General features: G+C 41.4%; 1 protein-coding gene across 6 annotated transcripts; it reads right to left on the minus strand.

Annotated features, from left to right (window-relative positions):
* On the minus strand, positions 1 to 25157 carry LOC135205752 (uncharacterized). 6 transcript variants are annotated; one of them, XM_064236872.1, is made up of 7 exons: positions 25058 to 25157; positions 21998 to 22264; positions 18376 to 18459; positions 18084 to 18217; positions 3090 to 3426; positions 2790 to 2968; positions 1 to 1399 (listed from the first exon to the last, which is right to left on the minus strand). In XM_064236872.1, exons 2-7 carry the CDS (start codon positions 22233 to 22235, stop codon positions 68 to 70), a joined length of 2304 nt encoding a protein of 767 aa, XP_064092942.1. In that variant the 5' UTR covers positions 22236 to 22264; positions 25058 to 25157; the 3' UTR covers positions 1 to 67. The 6 variants fall into 6 exon arrangements, with proteins under 6 accessions (XP_064092942.1, XP_064092941.1, XP_064092939.1 ...); XM_064236871.1 differs by having other exon boundaries at positions 24934 to 25150; XM_064236869.1 differs by having other exon boundaries at positions 24917 to 25150.
* Between the last annotated feature and the right edge of the window lie 699 nt (positions 25158 to 25856).

Raw genomic sequence — 25856 nt, forward strand, 5'->3', positions numbered from 1 at the left:
TTTTTTTCCCAAAAGTAATTTTCTTAAGTTTACTGAACACCGATATCTACATAAATATGGGACACTGCTAACTGCTACATTCAAAGTAATGTAAGTTACCCTTCAATATAAGAAAGGTTTCAAACATCTCGTCAGACAAATTATGGTCCTTTAGTGCACACACACATCCTTGAAAGCCAAAGAGTCTTTCAATTGGAGCAGATGAAGTCAATGGAGGGGTATTATACTTTAAAAATACTCTTTTTATCAGGGGACTTCCAAGGAGGGATGTAACTACATTGCTGCTATCATGCAAATAATTTGAGACTTCTAACTCAGCCATGTCACTGTCTGTTGCTGATGTGTGGTCCTTACCATAATAAAAAGACTCATTTGAATTATATTTTTGTCGTTTTTCCACTGATAATGAGATTTCTGTTTTTACTGCCATGACAAGGAAGTCTTGCACTCTCTTCCTGTGTTCAATGGTATTCATTTCCTCCTTGATTGTTAACCACCTAAGTTTGAATTGTGGATTTGAAGCACATGCAATAATAGCACCATTTACTGAATTGTCAAGGTGCAAAAAGTTATCAAAACTTTTTGTAAATGCTTCTATAATTTTTGAAAGTATTGGCTGACAGTATTGTAATTGAGATTGTAGCAGTGCTTTCAATTTCTTTTCTGTTGCAAACAGAGTTGGAATTAGGCATCCATAGAAACAATCTTTGTCACGCTGCCACTTTTTTAAAACTTTTGCAATTGGTGTTAAGACCATAATGTATTCGCTGAGGTAGTCGAGTTCTTGATCTTCAAATTGGGGCAAACTGAGGACTTTTGTCACATCACTAAGTTTAGTCCTGTGCTCCACAAGTACTTGGATACTGTCATGTAATGAAATATAACTAGATGCACTTGGTAAAATAGGAGAACACTTCAAAATTCTCTCAACAATATTAGCTTGATTTGGGCTGCTCAGTTGTTTCCATATTGAAGAGCATTTTCCGAAGGCACTATGGTGAAGCTTCCCAATAGTTCCATTTAAAGCAGAGTCAACATCCTTTGTGCAGATTACACTTAACACCCGAGACATGCATCTCATATTAAAAGGAAGGATCTCCTCCATCTTTGTTTCAATGTAAGAACTAAAAACATCATCATTAATATCAATATTATATTCACAACCATAACCATGTGTTTCCATTCTGCTGAAGCAGTGGACACCATAATCTCTCAACATATTTTCAAAATTGCATGTACTTCCTGTTATAATGGCTACAACCTTAATAAGAGAGATGGAGTAAAGTTCCAGGATGTCATTCAGTATCTGTGATATCTGATTATCTTCCAGGATTCTTTTTCCTCTGAACCTCTTGAGGGCAAGACTGGCACTGCAACGTTCAAGGATTTCTTCATCAATCTGCAGCAATGATAAAAAGATAAAAACAAATAAACAGAAATTGCAGTCATGTTTGTTGATTTACACTACGTATAAAGTAAATTGAAGTACTAATGGAAATTTTATGTAAACACCACTAACTTTAGGTTAATTTATTTCACTTCTTATCTCCTGTGGTGATCACGCTTATAACAGATTTCAATTAGTTCTCACTTACATCTGCACAGTTACATAATGACACATTTCCTATGTATAATTGATTCTAAATAAACTGCCATATGTCAGAATACTGGAGTACGAATGCTCTCAATTTCACTTTTCACCATTGCTTGCAAAGTATAAAGTCCAAGTATTATGGAGAATAATGGGTATAAAATAAATGAGACAACCCTATGAAAGATCTGAGATGAATCCCAGCTGGAGGAGGCCGCTGAATTATCAGCGAGATGGCAGTTTTCACTATAAAGAAATCATTTTAATGGAACTTGAAAGATTAAAGTCCCATTAAAATTATTTGACTGCCTAGTCTTACATAGGAAAAGCCTTATCCACAATGCTGCAAACCCACATCTGTCCTATTTCCTGCTATATCCTTCACCAGCATGCAATGTACCGTATACCTAGTCACTGCATGAGATGGGCTATATAAAAGCCTTAAACCACAACCAAATTGTAAAACCAGGTCCACATCTATTATTCACAGAGTGGTTGCATTAACCCGTGTCTGTATAACTTGGAGATTAACTTTTCCTTAGCACTTATTTCTCTTTTCTATCGTCCTTGCTTAATTATTTTAATATTTTCATTGGATACCATATACTGTATCCACATTTTGTATACCAGTTTTAACATACTGACTACACCACTGGTCTCTTCATCAGTGAGGTAAAGTTACACTGGGTCTAATGTTTACCAATGAATACCCAATACCACGTTGGTATGTAAGTTTGTGTTACCATGCAAAGTTAAATGCTTAAAACCCTTACAACATACCTTAGAAGTCTAGAAGTCTGGTGTGGATGACAATATAGTGAGGTATCAAAGTCAACACATTTAACAAGTATTCCCATTATGTGTTGTACAATTTGGCTCAAATCCAATGTAAAATACTATACTGAATACCGTATAAATCCATACATATGCAAACAACAACCAACCTTTACTCAGTCTTATGTAGTCAGTGTATTAATGCCAAGCGTCCTTTATAATAGTTAAAATTTTAAAATATGAAAAGCAGTCTGTCAGTTAATTACCAACTCTTACATTTAACCACATTCAACTACAAAGATTATTATACTCTATAAAAAATGTGCATAAACTTAATGAAACTGACAACAAGATACATAAGACTGCATCAGTTACATGTAAGAAAAAATGGATTGCAGTAACAAAAGTTTCCAAGTCAACTTACCCAATGAGCAGTAACTCTAACAAAGCTTTTGCCTTTCGACAACCACACATCAAATGTCATACAAATATATGACTGTTTAGCAAGTTGATCCTTAATTTTGTTTTTAATGGTTGTTGACTTCTCAATAATGTGCTGTTCTAGAGATTTCTTTGATATTAAATTCAGTGTAGGATACACCCCTAAAAAAAAAAAAATTCTGAATTAATCTTAGGCAAACATCTTAACATCTGTCTCACAATGTCAGTAATGACTGAGGTACAACCCAGTTACTACTTAGTAATGAACGTTTAGTTTACCTACCTGTGAATATATCTCTGAACTTCTGATTATCAACTACAGAAGTTGGGAGCATCTCATCCACAACAAATACAATAATTTTTTCATCAAAGTGCTCTTGATCCATTACAAGATTAACTGTCTCTTTGCACTTGGAAGTCTGAGGTTGTTCTTCTTGATAAGATATACTGAAATGCTCTCCGCTAACCTCAGGTATCACCTTTTCAAGAAGATTGCAAGCTTCTGTACTTGGTGTGATTTCCTTCTTGGGTTCAGTCGTTTCAGCTACATTAAAATCATCATTGATCCATCTGCATACCTTCTTGTTATAATGTTCTTCCAGATTCCCAAGGTGATCCGGCTAAATATTGATTAGATGTCATATAATGTGATCTTAAAAAGGATTAAAACCTTCTGCATCATTTATGAACTAACAGAGTATGCAGATATCAAAACAGTAACCTAAAAAGGAATAAGGGTTGCACTATAGTTTGTTAAATGCAGGAGCATTTGATTGCTGGAACAAATATGTATGCAAGTATCATACAAGGGAATTAGAAGTTGGTAAAGAGAGGACAGGACCAAAAAAGCCTTCATAAAATGGAAAGATTGCAGGCCCACTTCTAAATAGCTTCTCTATAGTAAACAATAATGTAAATAAAAGGACATTACTTCTTCATGCAATTGTCATGAGCAATTTCAAAGAAAACAGAGGAAATTCAGAAGAGGTGATACAAAATCCTTTAATACACTGCTGGAGCTCGCTGGCAAAATATGTTATAAATTATTCTTTAGTAATAATTCAGCCAAACCATACAATAATCTCTGTATTCTCACAGTGCTGGCAGAAAAGAGACCAAAAGGAAATGCAGAAAAGGAAAAGGCAGAAAGGAATGGTACTGCAGGCCAAAAGGATGCTATAAAGAACTGTGTAAGTACTACTGCCTAAATACTGGCAGTAGTAGCCCCCTACAGGACGAATGTAGTAGTCAAGAGATGTGTCTCGACTAGAGATTGGAAGACAAATAGAGACGGGCAGGGCAGGTGAAAAAGGAAGAGAAGCAGTTGGTTAGTCAGAGAATTGACAGATAGGGAAGAATGGGGACAGCTTCATAGTACCCAACCACCTACAACCATTTTAATTATTGCAGAATTACTGTTCCTTCATTCATAAAGTGAAGACTACAATGCTCTTCCATGTTAATGGTAGTGTTCCTTACAATATATGTACAGAGTTCATGAGGATCAGGATAAACAACATTGAAAGAGACACTCCTTCCTATACCTTCGCATCAGTTCTATGACACTTTGCCTAGGCAACAGGCATCATATAATAACATCAAGAGTCTGTTCTCAGCAAATATCTGCACAAAGATGAAATATACCACAACATTAGTACGTACTACTATAATTCACACAGATTTTATGTCCTATACCACAAACCTCTTCCTCAACACAGTGATATGTAATTAAGTCTGGAAAGAAAAAATAGATGGGTAAAGTGCAAGCATGAAGTCTATCTGCTCTGTAGTAAGCCAAAAAACTACCCTGCCCAGGGGTGGGTCTTTCTGACTCAAGCAGGCACAACAGTGGGATGAAAAATGATATTTTCATGATAAAATAAAGTTTACATACTACAGAAACAGTTACATAGCTTATAGCTTCTTACCTACGGCAGTCGAAATTCAAATTGTTGGCGCCAGCGGCGTTGCTATCTTAAGTATAGGTGATACAAGACCCGCCCACATCCGGGAACCCTGGGTACTGCTAGCCTTCTACCGTCAATTTTCGTTTAGCCGCCACGTCCATCTGTGGGGAGGTGGGTGGGCTTGATATGTAACTGTTCGGTAAGTATATGTGAAAATGAAATTTTCATTATTAAAAATGAAGTTTTATTGTATATTACCGAACAATTATAGAGCCGTGATTTCCACGAGCGGCAGGAATACTAAATTCAAATTTAGCGCGTCGGCGTCCGCCAACACTGGTGGTGATGACGTCATCTCCCTCCACTCGCGGGAGAACCAGGTACAACTGCCCAGGTGAATCCAATTCTTTCTGCCCGTCCGTCCACCTAAGGGGAGGAGGGTGGGTATAATCATAATTGTTCGGTAAGTATACAATAAAACTTCATTTTAATAATGAAAATTCATTTTTATTGTAGGTCTTACCGAACAATTATAGAGCTGATTACACATTTATGGGAAGGTGGGATTCAGTGGACCACTAGTATTTTTAAATGGTTCATTTATTGGCAATACCAGTAAACACTCAAGGATGTCTGTTGGTAACCATTACCAATTGTAAAGGAGAGCAAACAGCAGACTGTTACTTTGCCTCTGGTCGGTGCTCTTCTTACTATTGTAGAGGAATTGGAATTTGACCAAGTTAGCCTCTACAGGAGTGGAATCCTTCCGTAGTTTCAAGCGAGTCAAGGCTGACTGACGGAGGATAGTAACAACAAAGATTAGCCCTTGCCCTGGCTAAGACCAGAAATTCAATCATACAAAACATTGGTCACCAACACCAGATTTAAAACATATATACCCAACCATTGTAAAATCTGACCTAACAGACTGGTTGAGTATCCCAGGTACTCAGTACCCCCAGCTTCCCTTGAACTCGACAACCTATTCAAGGTGAAAAAGTTAGCATAGAGGTGACGACCCCTGTGCCGTTTCTCCCAACACCATGCCAGAAACCGCCACGACCTAACGTTTTACAATTCTCGAAAACCGTTTCTATCTCTTTGAGATAATGACTCGCAAAAACCGAATTCGATCTCCAGAACGTGCTCTGAAGAATCGAAGCTAAAGATAAATTCTTTCTGATGCTAAAGAAGTTGCCACTGCTCTAACCTCGTGAGCTTTAACTCTCAGAACGGAAAGATTGTCGTTCTCGGACTGCGAGTGAGCTTCCCTGATAAGCTCTCTAATAAGAACGATATAGCATTCTTAGAAAGAGGACGAGAGGGATTTTGAACCGAGGTCCAGAGCTTAGAAGATTGTCCTCTAATACCCTTAGTGGCAAACAGATACTGCTTAATAGCCCTGACTGGACATAAGAGCCTTTCTTCCTCCTCATGTCCCAACCAAATCAGATAAGTTCCTTACCACAAAACTCCTCGGCCAAGGATTAGAAGGATTCTCATTTTTGGCTAGAAAGGTCAAAGATACCGAAAATACAGCATTGCCTTGAGAGAAACCGACTCTTTTTGTCTATAGCGTGCAATTCGCTGACACGCTTAGCAGAAGCTAGAGCAATAAGAAAAAGTGCCTTCTTAGTCAAGTTCCTGAGTGAAGCCAACTTCAAAGGCTCAAACGGTGGCCCCATGAGGAACTTAAGCACCACATCTAAGTTCCAAGTCACTGTATCTTGCGGGAGCTTAGTGGTTTCGAAAGACCTAATGAGGTCCGACAGATCTGAATTGGAGGAAATATCAAAACCTCGATGTCGAAAAACCGGGAAGAGAGCATGGCTCTATATCCTCTGATCGTCGAAGGAGCCAGTTTCTTAGAGTTCCTAAGAAATAGAAGAAAACTCTATCTGCTATTTCTGTTAAAGAGGTCGCAGAAGTAGAGACTTTAGCACTTCTACACCACTCTCCCCCCTGAAGATTCTCCACTTCCCTTGATAGAGTTTGTTAGAAGACTCTCTCCTACAACGAGCGATAGCTTCTGCAGCTCTCTTGAAAATCCTTTCGCTCTGACAAGATTCCGGACAGTCTGAAACCCTGTCAGAGCTAGAGCGATAAGTTTTGGTGGAACCTCTTGAAGTGCGGTTGTTTGAGAAGCCACTTCTCTGGAGGAAGAAGTCTGGGGAAGTCTACTAACAACTGGAGAAGGTCCGGGAACCACTCTTTTCCTGGGCCAAACCAAAGGGAGCGATTAACGTTAGTGTTACATTGCTGTGCGACATGAACTTGTTTCAGCACCTCCTTATTAGACCGAACGGAGGGAAATGCAATAAGCTTCCAGACCCGACCAATCCAACAGCATTGCGTCCACCGACCAAGCTAGAGGATCTGGGACTGGAGAACAAAAGAGAGGAAGACGGTTGTTTCCTTGATGTCGCGAACAGGTCTATTGACGGTCGTCCCCAAAGGCGCCAAAGTTTCTGACAAATCTTGTTGTCCAAAGTCCACTCCAGAGGTAACACTTGCTGTTGACGACTTAACTCGTCCGCCAGAACGTTCATCTTTCCCGGAACAAATCTCGGGACTAGCTGAACCTTCGCTTCGTTTGACCACAGGAGGAGATCCTTGGCTACTTCGTACAGAGAGAAAGACTGAGTCCCCCCTGTTTCCCGCACGTACGAGAGAGCCGTGGAGTTGTCGGAATGCACTGCCACTACTCGACCTTCTACTAAACTCCGAAACTGTCTGAGCCCCAAGAAAATTGCTAACAGTTCCTTTACATTTATGTGGAACTTCTTTCTCTTCTCCGACCAAGCTCCTGAAGTCCGTTGATTTCCCAGTAGGGCTCCCCAACCTGTGTCCGATGCGTCGGAAAAGAACTGTAGGTTCGGGAGGATGGGTCGTAAATCTAACCCTTCTTCCAACCTTTGCTCAGAGAGAGCCACCACCTTAGGTCCTTTTGATTTGATCTGGGACAGGAAAGGTAATCGAGTCTGGTTGTGTCTTCCTGCCAACCAAGAGGCTCTCAGGAAAAACTGCAGAGGTCTCATGTGCAGTCTTCCCAACGTCACAAATTTCTCCACTGACGTCAATTTGCCCAGGAGCCTCATCCACTGATTGGCAGAAACTTACCTTTTTGTCCAAGAACTCCTGAACTGTCTCCAGACAGCCTTGAACCCTCTACGGGGACAGAAAAGCCCGAAAAACTTGAGCATTCAGAATCATCCCCAAATAAAGGATGCTCTGAGATGGAACCAACTGGGACTTCTGTTTGTGACCAGAATTCCTAACTTTCTGGCAAGATCCAGAGTTGTTCCAAGGTCCTTCATGCACCGATCTCTGATCCGACCGGAGAAGCCAATCGTTCAGATAGAGGGAGATTCTTACTCCTAATATGTGCAGCAGCTTCCTATCGGGGATAGAACCCTGGTGAAAACTTGAGGAGCGGTCGCTAGTCCGAAGCAAAGCGCCCGAAACTGAAACACCTTGCCTCGAACATGAACCTCAGGTACTTCCGAGATTCGCGATGTATCGGAATGTGAAAATAAGTGTCTTGCATGTCCAGAGAGACCATCCAATCCCCCTGTCTGATGGACTCCAGAACCGACCGAGGGTCCTCCATATGAAATTTGTTTTCTGGACATGCAAGTTCAGGGCGCTCACGTCCAAAAACCGGCCTCCAGCCCCCTGATGACTTGGGAACTACAAAAAGGCGGATTGTAAAAGCCTGGAGGAAAAATCCCCTTCTATCTGTTCTATCGCTTCTTTGAAGAACAAGCGCTTCCACTTCTGCGGCTAGCGCCAGAAATTTGTCTGAGCCCGGAGAGTATGCCTGGAATGGAATTGGCACAGGTGAGAGCGAGGGAGGTGAAACGAGAGGAATACGATAGCCGAACTTGAGTACTTGCACTACCCAGGCTTCTGCTCCTCTGTTTTCCCATTCCTCCAAAACATAGCCAGCCTGGCTCCCACTGGTGCATGAAGAACCGAGCTTTCATTTGGAAGGTTTGTTAACCTTGGCCGAGGCCTTAGACTGAGGTCGCAAAATTCGACTTCGGCCGAAAGAAGCGCTTGGGTTTTCTCCCTCGAAAAGGCACTTGGGCCAGAGGAGAAACCGAAGGAACAGTCTTCCACAGGAGCTTTAGGTCTCTTAGTAGACTGTGCCAGTAAATCCGAAGTAGATTTCTTATCTAGCGCAGACGAAATTGACAACACTACATCGTCTGGAAAGAGGTTATCTTTCACAAACGGAGCAAACAAGAGAGCAGACTTCTGTTGGGAAGTAACCCTTTTAGAAGCAAAGGAGCACCAAAGTTGCCTTTTCTTAAGGGTACCAAAGGCGATGAGCGAAGCTAACTCATCACAATCCATCCCTAATGGATTGTCCGCACAGGACAGAACACCAATCAATCCTCCGCTAACTCCTGAGAAAGAGAAGGACAATCTTCGATCTTGGCGCTAAAGCGCCAATAGTCCAATCAAGGAAGCTAAAGACTTCCAAAAGTTTAAATTGATTCTTTACAACGTGGTCCAACTCAGGCGCTGTAAAGAAAACTTTCGCTGCGGCGAAAGCAGATCTTCTAGAGGATTCGATAAACTGGAGAAGTCTCCCTGGGAGGAGGCAGAAACTCCCAGAGAAGGAGCTTCCCCAGTTACATAAAACCTATACCTCTTACGAAGCAACTTAGAGGGAGGGTAAGCAAAAGAGCCTTCCCTAAGTCTCTTTTCATAGACATCCATTTTTCAGTCTCTTTCAACGAATGTCTAACGCTTTAGATAGAACAAGTTTTGGGAGGAGAGGGTCTGAAGTTTTCCTCCTCATCAAAAAGTCGAAGTTGGGGAGCGCGGAGCGTCTTTCTCAAAATAATCTGGATAAGATACCAGAAGAAATCTAAGGAGACGTGAATAACACGAGAGGTGATGAGAATCCTCCTCCCCTCTACTTCTTCTTCATTCTCCGATACACCGCCGAAGAAGTAGACGGAAACTACAACCGGATCTGAAGGTTTCGAACCACCCTTGGATTCATTCATCCAGTTGGTTAACATCTCTAACTGCTTGCGCAAAGGCGCCAGCGACGAATCAAAAACAGTTAACGTAGGCTTGGAAGGAGAACCTAAATGTTCAGCAGGAGGCGGAAAAACTACTTGCGCCTCGCTCTGAGCCGCCGAAATTCGAGGCGAAACAGGCGCATCAGGCGTAACAGACGAAAAAGCGCCTAAAGAAACAAAGACCCTTAGAACTGCTAGCTACAGCGCTAAAACCACAATCTCTACTAGTAGATGGAGCCGAAAAAGGCACAGATTGAGGCGACGAACGAGGCCGCTAACGCCGCGGCGCAACCCTACTCTCAGGCTCCTTTATACCGCTTGACTGGAGGAGGCGAAGAATCGGCGCCTGAACGCCTCTTTAAGGACGCGAAACGGGCGAATCTCGCCAAGAGCGCCAGCGACGACCGTAGACGAATCGCTTGAATCATTCGAAAGGCGTCTGACCGCAACACCTTTCCAACGCTTAAACCGAGCCCTGTGAGGCGCAACAGGCTCAACAAGAGAGGACGCCTGTCTGTGGGCAAATCCCGATCGACTCCTTGGACTTCCGGTATGTCTTCTCCCCGGTGCGGGGAGCTGGGACAGTGACCTTTGTCTAGGAGACGTGTCAGGACAGACAGACGCACCCTCAAACTACACTCTTACCTGAAGCCGCTTTCTCCAAAAAAAACAAAAATGTCTTAACTGAATTACCAAGTTGCAAAACCGTATTCGCTAGTACCGAAAATTTCTGATCTAACCTCGATTCCAGACTGGCAAATGGTGTCGGAAGAAACTACACGGGAAGCCGGAGAAGTGGGATTAGTAGGAGGAATAGGAGGTGTAGTTAAAGGAGACATAACAATTTGAGGTAGAAACAGAAGAACAGAAGCACGCAAGACGAAGCAGAGCTAAGTCTACTTTCCCTAAGCGCTGCTTTTCTAATTGTCTTTAGCTAATTTCTCCGAGTATGAACTAAAAAACTTCCATTGAGAATCAGGTCCAATCACTACACTCGTTACATGTTCGATCTGCTGAACAAACCTGTCCCCTACACTTAACACATTTATTGGGTGAGGAATCATATTCTAACTTGGATAATCTAGTTTTACATCCTGAGGATGCAAAACCTAACTCCCGACGGACTAGAATCCGACATGGCAACGCCTAAATAAAAAGCAGAATAACAACAACGCCAAAAAAGAGTACTTCACCAATTCCGAAGATCAATTCCACAAGAAAAAAGCGAAGCAAAGTCATCCAACCACCGCACCGACCACCGATGTTTCACCGGACGCCGGCAGGAAAAGAATTGGATTCACCTGGGCAGTTGTACCTGGTTCTCCCGCGAGTGGAGGGAGATGACGTCATCACACCAGTGTGGCGACGCCGACGCGCTAAATTTGAATTTAGTATCCTGCCGCCTCGTGGAAATCACGGCTCTATAATTGTCTGTAAGACACTACAATAAAACTTTATTTTATCATGAAAATATCATTTTCACATAAGTGACTTACGAACAGTTACATAGCTGAATCCAAACTACCCGGAAGGAGGGTAGATGGACTACATAAAAATGACAGTAAGACCACATTAAACCGCAAATGTTGCAGTACCTACCTTGTGAGAGAGCAGCTGCAGGAGAATACTGCCTCTGGTTAGAGCGCTCTCATCACTCGTAGGAGACGTGGCAGTATAGGCCAGGGGTCGTCCCTACTTAGTGGGATTTTGTAACCGGATGGGACAAGACCGTTGGTTGACAAAATATTAAAAACAGATAATGCCCTTGCCCTGGGCTGCAGAAACCAGATAAAAAACAAACAGACCATCACCTATACCAAAAATAATGACATACTCAAAAGTAATAAATAAGATCTGGAGGTTCTCCAAAGTACTATGAGCCTCCAGTCTGCCCACGACTCAACAACCTATAACAAGGCGAGGAGACAGTAGAGGATAGAAAGTTCCCCTATGTTTCCTTTCCCAACACCATGCCCGCTACCGACAAAGAAAGGACCCAATTTACAACAACTATCATAGGTAACCTCTACATTCTTCAGGTAAAATGAGGCGAACACAGATCTCGATCTCCAAAAACCACGTAGATTGAAGAATCGAGGAAAGCGACATATTGTGCTTGAAGCTTAAGGGATGTCGCCACTGCAACGTATTTCATGTGCTTTCACCTTAAGCACATTTAGAGTTGATCTTGGACTTGAGAGTGTTGACTCCAGTATCAGACTTCTCAAAAAGAACGAATAGCGTTCTTGGAGAGGGGTTTTGCAGAATTCTTAACCGAACACCAAAGTCGGTCGGAATTACCTCCTAACTACGGATGTCCTTGACAGGTAACATTTCAGATGCTCTGACAGGACATAGTAAATATTCCTTCGTCCATCGGACCCACTATATTAGATAATCCCTAAGTACAAAAGATTTAGGCCATGGGTTAGAGGGAGATTCGTTCTTTGCTAAAAATTCGTTAACAAAAGAAAAACCGCATTACGATTTTTTCTTTTGAAAACCCCACCTCTTTGTGGATGGCTTGTAACTCACTCACTCTTCCTGCTGTAGCCAAGCGAAGAGAAAAGTGGCCTTCCTCCGTTACATCGCTCAAAGACGCTTCACGAAGTGGCTCGAATCGTGAAGACATCGAAAAGTTAAAAACTACGTCAAGTTTCCAGTCCAACACTATCCTTCTTGATACTTTTTACGTATTAAAAGATTTAATTAAATCTCAAATAATCCTGGTTAGAGGAGATGTCAAGCCCTCTATGCTAAAACACTGGAGGACAGCATAGCTCTGTACCCTTTAATTTGTCGATACGACAAGTTCTACTTCTTAAGGTACAGCAAAAATCAGCTATTTCTGTCACAGAGGTTTTAGAAGACGAGAAATTATGTTTTCTTCTTGCACCACCCGTCCTAAAGACTCCCCACTTTGATTGGTAAAGCTTGGCAGAAGAGCTTCTTCGACAGTTAGCAATAGCCTCTGCCGCTCTCCGAGAAAACCCCTTCGCTCTGACGAGTTTCCCGGACAGTCTGAACCCTGTCAGTGCCAGAGCGGACAAATTCTGATGATACCTGTCGAAGTGGGGCTGTTTGAGTAGCCGAGGATACTGAGGAAGAAGTCTGGGATGGTCTATAACCAACTTGAGAAGGTCTGGAAACCACTCTTTCCTGGGCCAGAATGGTGCTACCAACGTCATTGACACATTTTGATGTGAGAGGAACTTGTTCAACACCTCTCTGATCATTCAAATGGGGGAAAGGCGTAAACGTCTAGACCCGTCCAATCCTGAAGCATTGCGTCGGTCTTCCAAGCAAGAGGATCTGGAACTGGGGAACAAAAGATCGGAAGTCGATTGTTCCTCGACGTGCAAACAGATCCACTGAAGGTCTTCCCCAAAGTTTCCACAGTTCCTGACAAATTTTTGTCTTGCAATGTCCACTCCGTGGGAAGAACTTGGTTTACTCGACTGAGTTCGTCTGCCAGTACATTTAACTTCCCCTGTACAAACCTCGGAACGAGGGAAATATCCCGATCTTGAGACCAGAGAAGGAGATCTTCTGCGACTTTGTTGAGGGAGAATGAATGGTTCCTCCCTGATTCCTGATATAAGATAGAGCGGTGGTGTTGTCGGAGTATACTGCCACTCTCTCCCACGACCAAAGGAGCGAATGCTTGCAGACCGAACCAAATCGCCTTCAACTCCTTCATGTTGATGTGATTCAACCTCTCTTTCTCTGACCATAATCCTGAGATCTTTTTGGTCCCTAGGAGAGCTCCCCAACCTCTGTCCGATGCGTCGGAGTATAATTCTAACGTCTTGGGTTCCTTAATGTCAGGGAGAGACCCTCTTGCAATCTTTCCCTCGACATCCACCATCTCAAGTCGTTCTTGATCTCTTCCGACACTGGGAACGAATACGTGTCTGTTGAGACTTCCGACACCAACTCGCTTTGAGATAAAACTGAAGAGATCTCATGTGAGACGACCCAACTTTACAAACGTCTCTACTGATGATAAACGTCCCTAGAAGACTCTCCATTCCAAGGCGGAGGAGGACTGACGATTCGGAATTGGCTCACTTTTTTGAGGCAAGATTCTATTCTTTTCGGGGACAGAAAAACCCGAAAAGTCTGAGAGTCCAGAATCATCCCCAAACAGGGGATCTTCTGGACGGCACTAATTGAGACTTCTCCAGGTTGATGAGAATTCCCAATTCGACTCGCTATGACAGTCTCTTCCGTGAAATCCTTCACGCACTGTGTCCTCCGAACCCGATCTGAGAAGCCAGTCGTCCAGGTCAAATGCTGCATTTATGCCCAACATATGCAGCCATTTATTTCCCCATGGAGCAAGAAACACGTAGTAAAATACTTGAGGGGCCGTCGCAAAGGCCGAAACAAAGGGCTCTGAATGATACGTCCTCCCTTCGAACACAAATCTCAGGAACTTCTTTGAACTCTGGTGAATCGGGACATGAAAGTAGGCATCCTTCATGTCCAAGGGACACCATCCAATCGCCTGGGCGAAGTGCCGACATCACAGAAATGATTTGTTTCCATATTGAACTTTGTCTTCAGCACAAAAAGGTTCAATGCGCTTACATCTAGCACTGGCCTCCAACCTCCCGAGGCTTTGGGAACTACAAGAGTCTGTTGTAGAATCCCTGAGAACTGTCGAGGACTTCCTCTATTGCTCCCTTCTTGATGAGTGCATTGACCTCTGCTGCTAAAGCCAAAGCTCTCTCTGATCCTGGAGAATATGCTGTTAAGCTGATTGGTGTATCGGAGAGAGGAGGATCTAAAACAAAAGGAATCGAGTATCCCTCTCGAAGAACTTGAACTACCCATTGCTCTGCACCTCTTTGACATCCATTCTTCCCAAAAAAGATGGAGTCTTGCCCCTACTTGCACGTGAAGGAACGGCTTCTCACTTGTCCGAAGGTTTGGGGGGCGGTTTCTTGAGGACTTGTACTGGACGCAAATTAGTCCTGGGTCGTTGCCACTTAGGTTTATTCCCTCGAAAGGGATGCTTCTGAAGAGGAGAAGACTTAGCTCCTGTCGGAGTAGGCTCTTTCGGACGTCTGGAAGACTGAAGAAGGAGATCATTAGTAGATTTCTTTTCTAAATCCGATAGAATTTGTTGAATGGTTTCTTCAGGGAAAAGATAGATTACAGAGGAGCAAACATGAGAGCCGACTTCTGGTTATTAGTGACTCCTTTAGACACGAAAGAACACCACCTTTCTCTCTTCCTTCATCACTCCCATTGTGAAAAGGGCTGCTAATTCTCCTGAACCATCTCTAACAGCCTTATCCGCACAGGACAGAACTCCTAACCAGTCTGTGGCAAAAGAAATCTTCTTCTAATAGACTGACAGTCTTCAATCTTGCGAGCCTAAAGAGGCAATAGTCCAGTCCAAAAAACTAATACCTCAAAATACTTTAAAAATATTCTTCACCAAATGGTCCAGCTCTGAAGAAGAAAACAAAATTTTAGCTGACGAAAAAGCTGCTCTTCGGTGTGAGTCCACTAAACCGGAGAAGTCTCCCTGGGAGGAGGCAGACACTCCCAAAGAAGGAACTTCTCCAGTTGCGTAGAAGCGATACGCTTTACTCTGAAGCTTAGAAGGTGGGAAAGCAAACGAAGCCTTACCTGTTTCCCTCTTCTTAGAAAGCCACTCTGTTGACTCCTTAAGGCCTGCTTCGAGGATGAGAAAGAACCAGTTTACGGTAGACACGATACGCTGTTTCTTCCTATCTTTAAACGAACATTGAAGGCGGTGAAGACGGAGAAGCAGGTTCAAAGTAATCTGGATAAGTGGACAGGAAAAATTTAAGAAGACTCCGAATAAGCCGACGAATCCTTGTCATCTTGATCCAAAGCTTCCTCTTCAGACTGCACGGAAGCAGAGTCGAAATCAGGCTTATGTTCTACCCCGGTGGAGGATTTCAACAAACTCATAAGATCCCTGGAAATGCTTCTTAAATGGAGCTAAGGTAGAATCGTCTAACACTGTAGAAGTCGATGGTCTTTCAGTCGAAGAACGATTCTTTCTAACAGGTGAAGTCTCCGCACCACGAGTCGACACAGGCGAACAACCAGTCGAAAATTCCTATCGACTCACGGCGAGGGGAGTCGAACAAAGACGAGCGAATACGCCTTCTCTGGACAGTAATACGGAGTCGAATGAGGCGACCGAGCCGAAACTGCGACCGAGACTCGCTTGGGAGAGTCGAGCGATCGTGAATTATTCACAAAGTTTAGTCCGAGAGCCATTGCTTTTAAGCCGAAAAATGCGACTGCGGAGGAGATTCATAAATATCACATCCGGAGCAAAACTACACGAAGGTTGAGGACTCCAATGCCTCTTAGACTTCTTAACAGGAGTCGGTGACGAATCACCCGCAAGAATCGAATGTCTTTTTTAACGGTCGAGACACCAAATCACCTTGCCTTTTGCGCACTGGCGATTGCACTTCCGAATCAGAAGACAGACGAGAATCACAAACACTAACACCTTTCCACATCTTTTTGGACGACACCCGCGAGTCGACGGAGTCGACGGCTGACCGTGGGCAAACTCCCCAGACTCCTTACGACCTCCGGTATGTCTTCTCCCGGTTGCGGGAGAGCGGGACAGTGGACCTTCGTACTGGGAGTCGAGGGGGAACGGACAACCGCCTCCTCAGGCGCAACATTAAACACTTTGCACTGCACTAGATTTCACTGTACTATCTACGAAAGCTTTAAAAGACATTCCTAACTTCATAACTGATTCAGCTAACACTTCGAACTTTTTATCCATCTTAGACTCAAGCAAGGCAATGGTGTTGGGTTCGGAAACATGGGCAACTTGAACAGGGGTAATCAAAGGAGAAGTAGGAGGACTATTAATTGGAGAAATATTCTCTAATAAAAAGAGCAGCAGAGAACGACTTTGTCTCCGAAGGAACAGGAGTAGTTTCTAACCTATTCTTACTACTAGCCCTAAGAGCCTGCCTTCCTCTTCCTATCTTTCTCCATTTTCTCAGCATGCGATCTAACCGCCTTCCATCCCTGTTCATCCAATTCTTTACATTCATCACATGTCACATCCATACCATTACAATTTTGTCCTCTGCATTTAGTGCACTTAGAGTGCGGATCGTGACATAACTTAGCTAATCTTATTTTGCAGCCAGCGCTGCAAAACCTTACAGCAGATGAACTAGAATCTGACATAATTAGCAATAATGACGAAAAAACTGAATAGAGATAGCTAACTGGCAAGAAAAAAACCAAAAACTTGTACATCACCAAACAAAAACCAAAATCCAAAATGGCGACGCAGGAGACTGCAGCGAAAATCTCACAGGTGTTACCCCGTGAGGCGGCAGAAACGAAAATTGACGGTAGAAGGCTAGCAGTACCCAGGGTTCCCGGATGTGGGCGGGTCTTGTATCACCTATACTTAAGATAGCAACGCCGCTGGCGCCAACAATTTGAATTTCGACTGCCGTAGGTAAGAAGCTATAAGCTATGTAACTGTTCGGTAAGTCACTTATGAAAGTAGAAATTAGTATGTTTAAAATGGCTTACTTTTGCTCCTGTTGAAGACTAAAAGCATGTAAATTACAGTGGTTTGCAAAAACAAATCAAGGCATAAGAGTATGGCTAAGATGTGCATCTATGTACAGGGGCATAACTGGTTCCAGAAAGTTGGGGGGGACAACGGGGTGGGTGGCGAGCGAAGCAAGCCTGTTCAGCTGGGAGGTGTGGGCGGCACTGTGAGGGGGGGACACACCCCCCCCCCCCCCCCGGAATTTTTGAAATTTGAGGAGCTCTTTTGCTTTTTTTTTAGGATAACTGTAAGACCTACCAGGTAAACTAAAATAACATAAGCATCTGTTTTTAAGGGGTAACATTTAAATTTTCCTTGCTCTGTCTTCGTAGGAGCATGATATTTAACCATAATATTTATTATTTGGGGGGAGGGGACAGATTATACTGTGTCCCCTCTAACTCAAACTTTGAGGGCAACACATCCCCCCCAATCCTACCTCGGTTGTCGCGGGTTCGATTCTCGGCCATTCCATTGAGGAGCGAGAGATGTGTATTTCTGGTGATAGAAGTTCACTCTTGACGTGGTTTGGAAGTGACGTAGTTCGAAAGTCACGTAAAGCCGTTGGTCCCGTTGCTGAATAACCACTGGTTCCATGCAACGTAAAAGCACCATACAAACAAACATCCCCCCCCCCCCCCCCCCCCCCCCCCCCCCCCCCCCCCCCCCCCACCCCCCCCCCCCCCCCCCCCCCCCCCCCCGCCAAGTTATGCCCCTGTACGTGTAAGACAAATTGCTACCTGAAAAGTTGAGTAGAGCAGCTCACGTACTATTGCCAGTTGGTTTGGAGAGTGTGAGGTACTTGTTGGGTCACTATTCCCAGGGTTTAACATAAAGGAACAAGCTTGAAAATATCTCCATTTTGGTTCATTCTCTGAAAGTATGGAGATTAGAATGAAACTGCATTGCACATTTGCTTATGTGATTATTATACTGTAGTTTACAAATACATACTCAAATCCAGCTAAAACAATATAGTATATTCAGAGGAAAAAAACTCAAACTGTTTCAAAAGAGAGAGAAAAAAATTACCAAAGTCGTTAGAAACGATACTCAGCCTCTTCGCCTCACGTTGAAAAGTAGACTTCAGATTTATAAATTTCTGCACAACACTACCTGTAATGGTAAATTGTTAGACTAGAAGTTCCAAATTCATTAAGGTGATTATGATGTGAACTTTGGTTCTGAGAAAAATCTACTCAGCAAAGTAAACTTTTATCTTGATCACTGAATGAAAAATAGAGTTAATGATTTATAACATACAACATTCAGTTTTTAGTTTTCCCAAAAAATCGTGTACCTCTTCACTCCATTCACTGAGATGCATTAAGGTTTTGCATATTTACAGTGTGTATATACATCTGAAGGTGGAATGTATCAAAAATATCTCTCCTCTTCTAATAACAGGGGCTCATGGACAGTTGAAGAGTTCATGCTATGAAAACAGCACTGGCCAGCCAAACCTTTTGTTGAAGGGAACTGCACACAAGGAAATTAAGGGGTCAATCACATATAGAGAATGAGGCACCTGGAGACCAATTCTTGCACAGAGTCAGGGGCATTGTTTGGGGGGGCAACTCCCCACCGAGACTCAACTTGACCCTGTCGAGCCCCCAAGCCCCGAGAAGTAACAGCATGTTTTCTTTTTAAACGTGCAATCATTAATATATGAAATTTCTCAGAAATATTTCGTTTCTTGATCCTTGTCTGTCTACTAGCTACCAGAGATGATGAGATAAACAGACGGTAGTGGGAGTAGGTATATAATTTTTGCTGAAATACCCTACTCATGTGGCTTCAAAAAACACATAAACAGCTCAAAATAAAAAAAATTTAAAAACCAGCTGATTAGGCTCGCTTCGCTTGCCAAACCATCTTTGCCCCACCCCCCCAACAATAATCTGAAATGACGCCCCTTCACAGAGTACCTGGTATTATGCCTTGGCAACACTGATATTGTGCCAAATAAATTTCAAAACAAAGTTCAAGTTCATAAAGCAAAGTCATATCATAGTGAATTCCTGCAAATTTAAACAATTTTAAAAATTATTTGCCAGATACTGTACTATACAACAGTACAGTATTTGAGATTGTGGAGTATTCTTGGCGTGAATGAATTGGAACTTAATTTTGTCTATAAGTACATATACAAAGAGACTTTTTCTATGTAAAATGGCATTGTTTCATCAACTGATACGAGGAAAATTAAAATTTCATTTTCCTTCTAGATGATAACAAAGACACCCCTCACAAGAGGATAAACAAATAATATTAATGATTTTTAGTTTTTAATAAATCAGCCAAAGAAGTATGTATACGTATATGATTTTTGGGTGATCTGTTGAGGGGGCAAACTTAAATAGTACATGTGCGTATAGTCTTGGTTTGTTTCTTTATTTGTATGGTGTTTTTATGTTGCATGGAACCAGTGGTTATTCAGCAACAGGACCAGCGGCTTTACGTGACTTCAGAACCACGTTGAGAGTGAACTTCTATCACCATAAATACACATATCTAACCCCTCAATGGAATGCCCGAGAATTGAACTTGCAGCCACCGAGGTGGCAGGCCAAGACCATACCGATCACGCCACTGAGTGCTTTACATACATATAGTCTTGGAATGTCATTCATGTGAAAAAATTTTAAAAGGATATTAAACTATCATATTCAGAACCATCAGAGGAAAAATATTTACCTATGAATTGAATCTAGGCCATAGGCCAAGCACAGGGTCCCATGAGGTCATTCAACGCTGAAACGGAAACTGGCGGTAAAAGTTGGAAAGGTGTAACAGGAGGAAAACCTCGCAGTTGCACTAAGAATCAACTGTTAGGAAAGGATGGAAAGGAAGATGGAAGAAAGAAAACATGAAAGGAGATACATACAGTAAATGGCACTCAAGGGAGTGCAGCTAGGGGCTGAAGGAACACTGCAAAGAACCTTAAGTAATACCTACAGTGCACAGCGTGAGGTGCACTGACAGTACTACCCCCTACGGAGATATACGTATGGAGAATGTTATGGTGCTTCCATGAAGGGCAGGAAGGGCTTTCTTGTTTTTAGGCAGTCTCTGGTATATTTCAACATGTGTTTATGGAAGCACCCTTACCGACGTCAATGCTGAGCTAACTAGCGAAAAGAGGTCACAAACAGCATGACAATTACGAGATTTAGTGAAAAAGTGCAGTAAATTTTGGGAATAATTCCCTATTTTCAAGAGGAAGGTATAGACGAAAAGTGTTTCTTGTGTAGGTTAAATCTGGTGTGGTGAAATAATATATGAGCATGCATTGGTGTACCTAGCTGCTTTGGACATGGGTCTGACTTCATGTTCACCATGACCCCAACTCCTGGCAAAATGAGAGTAGATGTTCTCTTTCCTGCAGAAAACATGTCTCAGAGTAATAAAGTGGTCCCCCTGTATTCGGAGGGGATGTATACCAGGCCCCTCCGCGAATAGTTGGAACCCATAAAAATGCTTAAAAAAGTCTATTTTGTTAGTTAAACTCAAAAAAACCCACTAACAATTTTAATACCTTTTTTTTAACAGTTTTAACACAAAAAGTGTATTTTATGATGAAATTTATATAAAAACAAAAGGAATTTGTGAATATTTCTCATAGAAAAAATATCGCGAATAGGCGAATTTTCCGCAAATAATGGAGGGATATGTTCCAGGGAGAAATCCGTGAATGTGCGAGTCCGCAAATACAGGGGGGTCCACTGTAACTTAAATGAACACAGGTGATAATCCAGTGTAGGGCTGTTTGAAACAGAGCTCTGAACTGGTAAACAATCTTGTTGCAAAGTTCTGATGGATGGACACGGAAATGTGTAGCCTTTAGATTTATTAAAAGCATAAATTGCTCTATCTAATGAGCAACTTCTTGTTCAATATCAATAAGTCAATGATTGGTCTTCAGCCCCAAGTCACTTTCACTTGGAAAAAACCTTTGAGACTGGTTCTCTTCGACTTCTACTGAGCCTCCTTTCTCTATCATTGCCTCCACCTCCACGGACAGGCTAGAATTTGGGAGAGACTGGGATTTAGGAACAGAGCAGTAATGGTGTCTGAGTGAGGAGAGGGCAGCAATTCTTGAAGGGAATCCTGTAGCTATCCCAAAAGAACTGAAACTACCCAGAGCTCTGGTCCTTGTCTACTATGTTGCCCAGTAGCCAGACAGGCCACTAGAGAGGGAGAGAGAGAGAGAGAATGCAAGACTTTCACTAAAAAAAAAAAAAAAGTGCCGGGTGATGGTATGGTAGGTGAATGTTGGGTATTCCCAACTCATTTCCCATCACCACTGGTTGATGATCTTATTTTATGTAAGAGTATAGGAGCATCCTTATTCTCACATTGAAGGATACCCTATATACAACGTTCTAGTTTGTATTTATGCAGGAACAATCAGTTATAAGCTACAGTATTAGCAGTGTTTAAAGAAAAATAAAACAATTGTCTACAGTGCTACCTTCTTCAATCTACAGAAAAACAGTAGTCTCAATTAATAACTGCATGATCTACTCAGGTTATAGCATTACTGAATATATTTTAAAAACAAATTTTACTCCTCTTCTCAGCAGCAACAGGCTACGTAACAAGTGTTGTTGTTACACCAATCTACAGAAATAAATCAGTCGGCTTGTCTTACCTAGCGTTAGTCGTTCCATGGCGAGAGCTGGAAACGCGCTCCTTAGGTTCCGTGTAATTGTGTCCCAAATCAAATATTTTTCCTCCATATTTAAATAATGTGGATGGTTACAATTCCACAAAATAGGGTAGATTTGTACTTCTTTAAGTAAATGATGTATTGAAGCTGGTGACCACGTCAACTCTTTCCTATGTCGCATTTTAAATAACCTAACAATGTCCAATGAATCAGAGTCCATTTTGACTTTGGTATCAGCTACTTTTAAACCTATAATAATTATACAGTAGTATAAATAATAATAAAATCAATAACAGTTTTATTTCATTCCAAAACTTTATTTTACAAGACAAATCACAAATGTACTAGATATTAGTAGAATACAAAAATTGACTTTTGTGAAAGTCACCAGGTTTTTCGTTAGTGCTCTTCAGGTGCTATTCATTCTTGAGGGGCACCCTCTATCTTTTATGTAATTACTTATCATAAAATCAATAAGGAATGGTTTTTTGAACGTTGTGACTAAACCAATTATGAATTCCTTTTGTCCGATAGGTGGTGGTAGTTTGAAAAAAATTAGTGCTTTTTAGAATGTGTTCAATTTATAAAAAACAATGTTTGTCACAACTGTCTACCAAACATATCTAATTTTTTTAGGGTCTCCTTTTGACCTTAATTTAGTTCATCCAAGATTCCCCATTTTTCAGTTGCTATTTATAGTTTTATTGTCTTATGTGACATGTCATGTACAAGTATTTTTAATTCTTTCAATAATAGGTAGACAGTGAAGTTCCATAAGGTTGCTTGTGTGACCATATCTCACAGGAATTTACTCCTCATTAATTAGGATTCTTCCTTGATTAGACCCTGCAGCATCTGCAGTGTTCTATATTCTAGTGTTTTGTCTAAATGGTTCAGGCACTTTAATATTTTCTATTTAGTTACAAATTTCTTTCTTATATGATAAGTGTCCTTTTTCCACATTTGCACCTCTGTATCACTTATTTGTATCATTTTACTAATAAGCTCTTTAGGATTCTTTGTGACCCTATCACTATGCATTCTGTTTCATCTTCATTTAGTGTCAGGCTATTTCTGTATGTTAATTGCTGTACATAAACTAAGTAAAATTGTCTCTCATCTACAAAAAAAAGGGGGGGGGACTCATACTTAATTCTTTTTCTGGTCAGTGGCAATTTATGTTGTGTATATTAAATTTGTCAGTGACCAAAGAGCAATATTAAGAACATATATGGAGGGGCACAGTTTTAAAGTTATAATTAGATGAGAAAAGTGGTGTTTGGATAAATTTTGATGTGATTTTTCAATTCACTTCCATTGTATGGATAACTCATAACAGCCTCTTGCATTTCTTCATAGTGGAACTACAGTGTGAAGCCAACAGAACAGTATCAGGTTTGGTTGGAGGAGGTTAGGGGCTGCTCACTTCCTATGGGCATACTAATATAAGGATAATATACCTAAGCAATGTGTATGATCAAATTTTTCTGATTACATTCACTGAGTTCACATTAGGTAGTGATATCCACTGAAGACCTTTGCACCTTTTACCCTTCCCAAAGAAGGGCCTGGCATCACAGGCTAAGTTGGAATGCATCTCTATGTTTCACCGATTTTCTTATTTGCCTTTTCAAAAGCCTAGTCACTACAAAATACTTGTTAATAATAATGTTAATAACAATAATACATACTACTAGCTAATGTTCGATTAAATTTTTAAAAAATAGCCAGTTTAACATGGCTGTCCTGTGTAAGAAGTGTTGCTGGAAATCTTAAGCAATAATATTACATAGTATTGAAAAATCTTAAGCATCATGCCTACATATTTTAGAAGACACAGATGTGAAGTGACCTAAGCTTCATCCATCCCGAACCGAGGTGATTTTTTTCCACTGATACTTGGATAGGCTATATGCATTTTCTCAACTACCTATATACATAACTTGGTCAAAGGAGTCAGTCACCAGGATTGGGAATTAGTAATATAGACAAGAGGAAATGTGGGGCCTACTATACATGTACCACCCAACCTCAAGTTAAAGAATAGATTAGTTCACTGGTCGGAAGGAGACAGTGATGTCCCATTGCCAGTTACTTAGCCCGGTAATGCAAGGTTAGTTTGGGTGGATTCTTTATTTCATTATCATCATTTATGGTGCTCTAGGTCAGGTGAGAATACCCGGATCCAGCCTAAGAGGCAAGTATCTAAGGGTAGAGTAGGTTAGTTAAGGGAAGGCGAGGTTAAGATAACACGCATCCCTACATTTTCCCACTTTTACTTTCGGCCAGGTTAGGTTGGGGCAAGACCCCTCTGACCTGCAGTCCCTGGCACCCTATGTTACTTTAGAGGAAAAGCCAATATGCAACCCTTTGCGACATTACTAGTATGCTTCATAATTTTTTCATCTTGATCTGTTACTATGTAGTAAAGTGTGCAGTTTTACGGCGTATTAAAATGTCAATTAGCCTACTTATTTCCGACTTAACTGACTGGTTCATTGCAGTTTGTGGTTTTCTTATGGCCAAAACTTCCCCCTTCGTGGGTATGGGAATTTTAAAAATTGGTTTGCTGCAATATGGTTTAGACCGAAAAGATGAATATTTCAGTAATTTAATATAATATCGTATTATGGATACTTTACCACAATATGGCCCATTACTTTTAGACTTCAGTGTGTGTAATGGGTCTTGAAGGCATCGCATTTCGAACAGAAATGAATGCAAATTTCGCAAAACAAAAGCGAAAAACTATTTTACAATCGTACTTGATTACCATAGGTTTAAAAGTACCTTTTGCCTTGATTTTAGTCATAAATTTAAAACAAGGCATTAATCAATGTCTATACGTAATTTTTATCACAAAGAAACGCTCCATTGCAAACAGCGTAATATATCTGTTACCATTGCTGCCATTATACTCCCCGAATATCAGATAGACGACCAGTTTCACCAATTCAGTGTTTCTACCGATTTCCAATCAGGTTTACGCATTTGATGGTTTCTTCTCATTTAAAATGAAAATCGATCACAAAAATCACCGACTGCCGGTTACTAGATGACACGAAGAAATCGTTGTTACTACGGATGTGACCGCTAGATGGTGCAGTTGTAAAGGTGAGTCGGGGTGAATTGACTAGTTATGTACTACAGTGACCTCTAAGAATTCTGTTATACGTATGTATGTTCGTGAACGGTTTTGTATTTACTTAAGACTGCTGTAGGAGCAAGAGTCATTGTCAACACAAAGCTGGTTTAATTCTAAAACCATGTATTTTAATTAGTTTGCTTAAGGTGTGGCCACTCTGCTGCTGTGGCTATGAAGTCCAATACTCCAAATATGACATCAGCTTGCCTTGATGTATTAATAAAATATTTCCAGGATTTTGTGTGTGTTTTTTATCACTTATTTTCTACCCATCTACATATTCTTTGTGGTATTAGACTTATCTTACGATTTGCCCAAGATTATTATTTTTTTCGACTTTTTCACATAATCGGGCAAAATAATTATATTTTGAGCTTAGCACTTCAGTAAAATCTGACGAAAATATTTACAGAATTAAGTAATATTTTTATGCACTTCCTAAGGCTTGTTAGGATTTACGGCAAAATGAAATGATCGCAGCACTTTTTGCTTGAGGGTCGCTGTTGCTGCAATGCGCAGTCATGGATTTTGTTTGGAAGGGCGTACCTACAAATTTTTTTCTTCACACAAACGTCGTCACAAACTTTAAACTAAAGTGCAAGCATTATAGTTTTTAATGGCTTGTAAATTGTATTGTATCTGCTGCAGTTGACGTTCATTACTTTCCTGATTATTTTTAACTATCTACTGAAGAAT

The sequence above is a fragment of the Macrobrachium nipponense genome, chromosome 24 (assembly GCF_015104395.2).
Source record: "Macrobrachium nipponense isolate FS-2020 chromosome 24, ASM1510439v2, whole genome shotgun sequence".
Taxonomy (NCBI): Eukaryota; Metazoa; Arthropoda; class Malacostraca; order Decapoda; family Palaemonidae; genus Macrobrachium; species Macrobrachium nipponense.

What these genes read in the sequence shown, in the direction of transcription:
- LOC135205752 (XM_064236867.1), bottom strand. Translation starts at nt 24,718, where the DNA reads ATGCGATGCCTTCAAGACCCATTACACACACTGAAGTCTAAAAGTAAT. An exon ending in CATGGAACGACTAACGCTAG is followed by an intron (nt 18,460 to 21,997) that starts GTAAGACAAGCC and finishes TTACCATTACAG; the next exon opens with GTAGTGTTGTGCAGAAATTT. An exon ending in GTTCAGAGATATATTCACAG is followed by an intron (nt 2,969 to 3,089) that starts GTAGGTAAACTA and finishes TTTTTTTTTTAG; the next exon opens with GGGTGTATCCTACACTGAAT.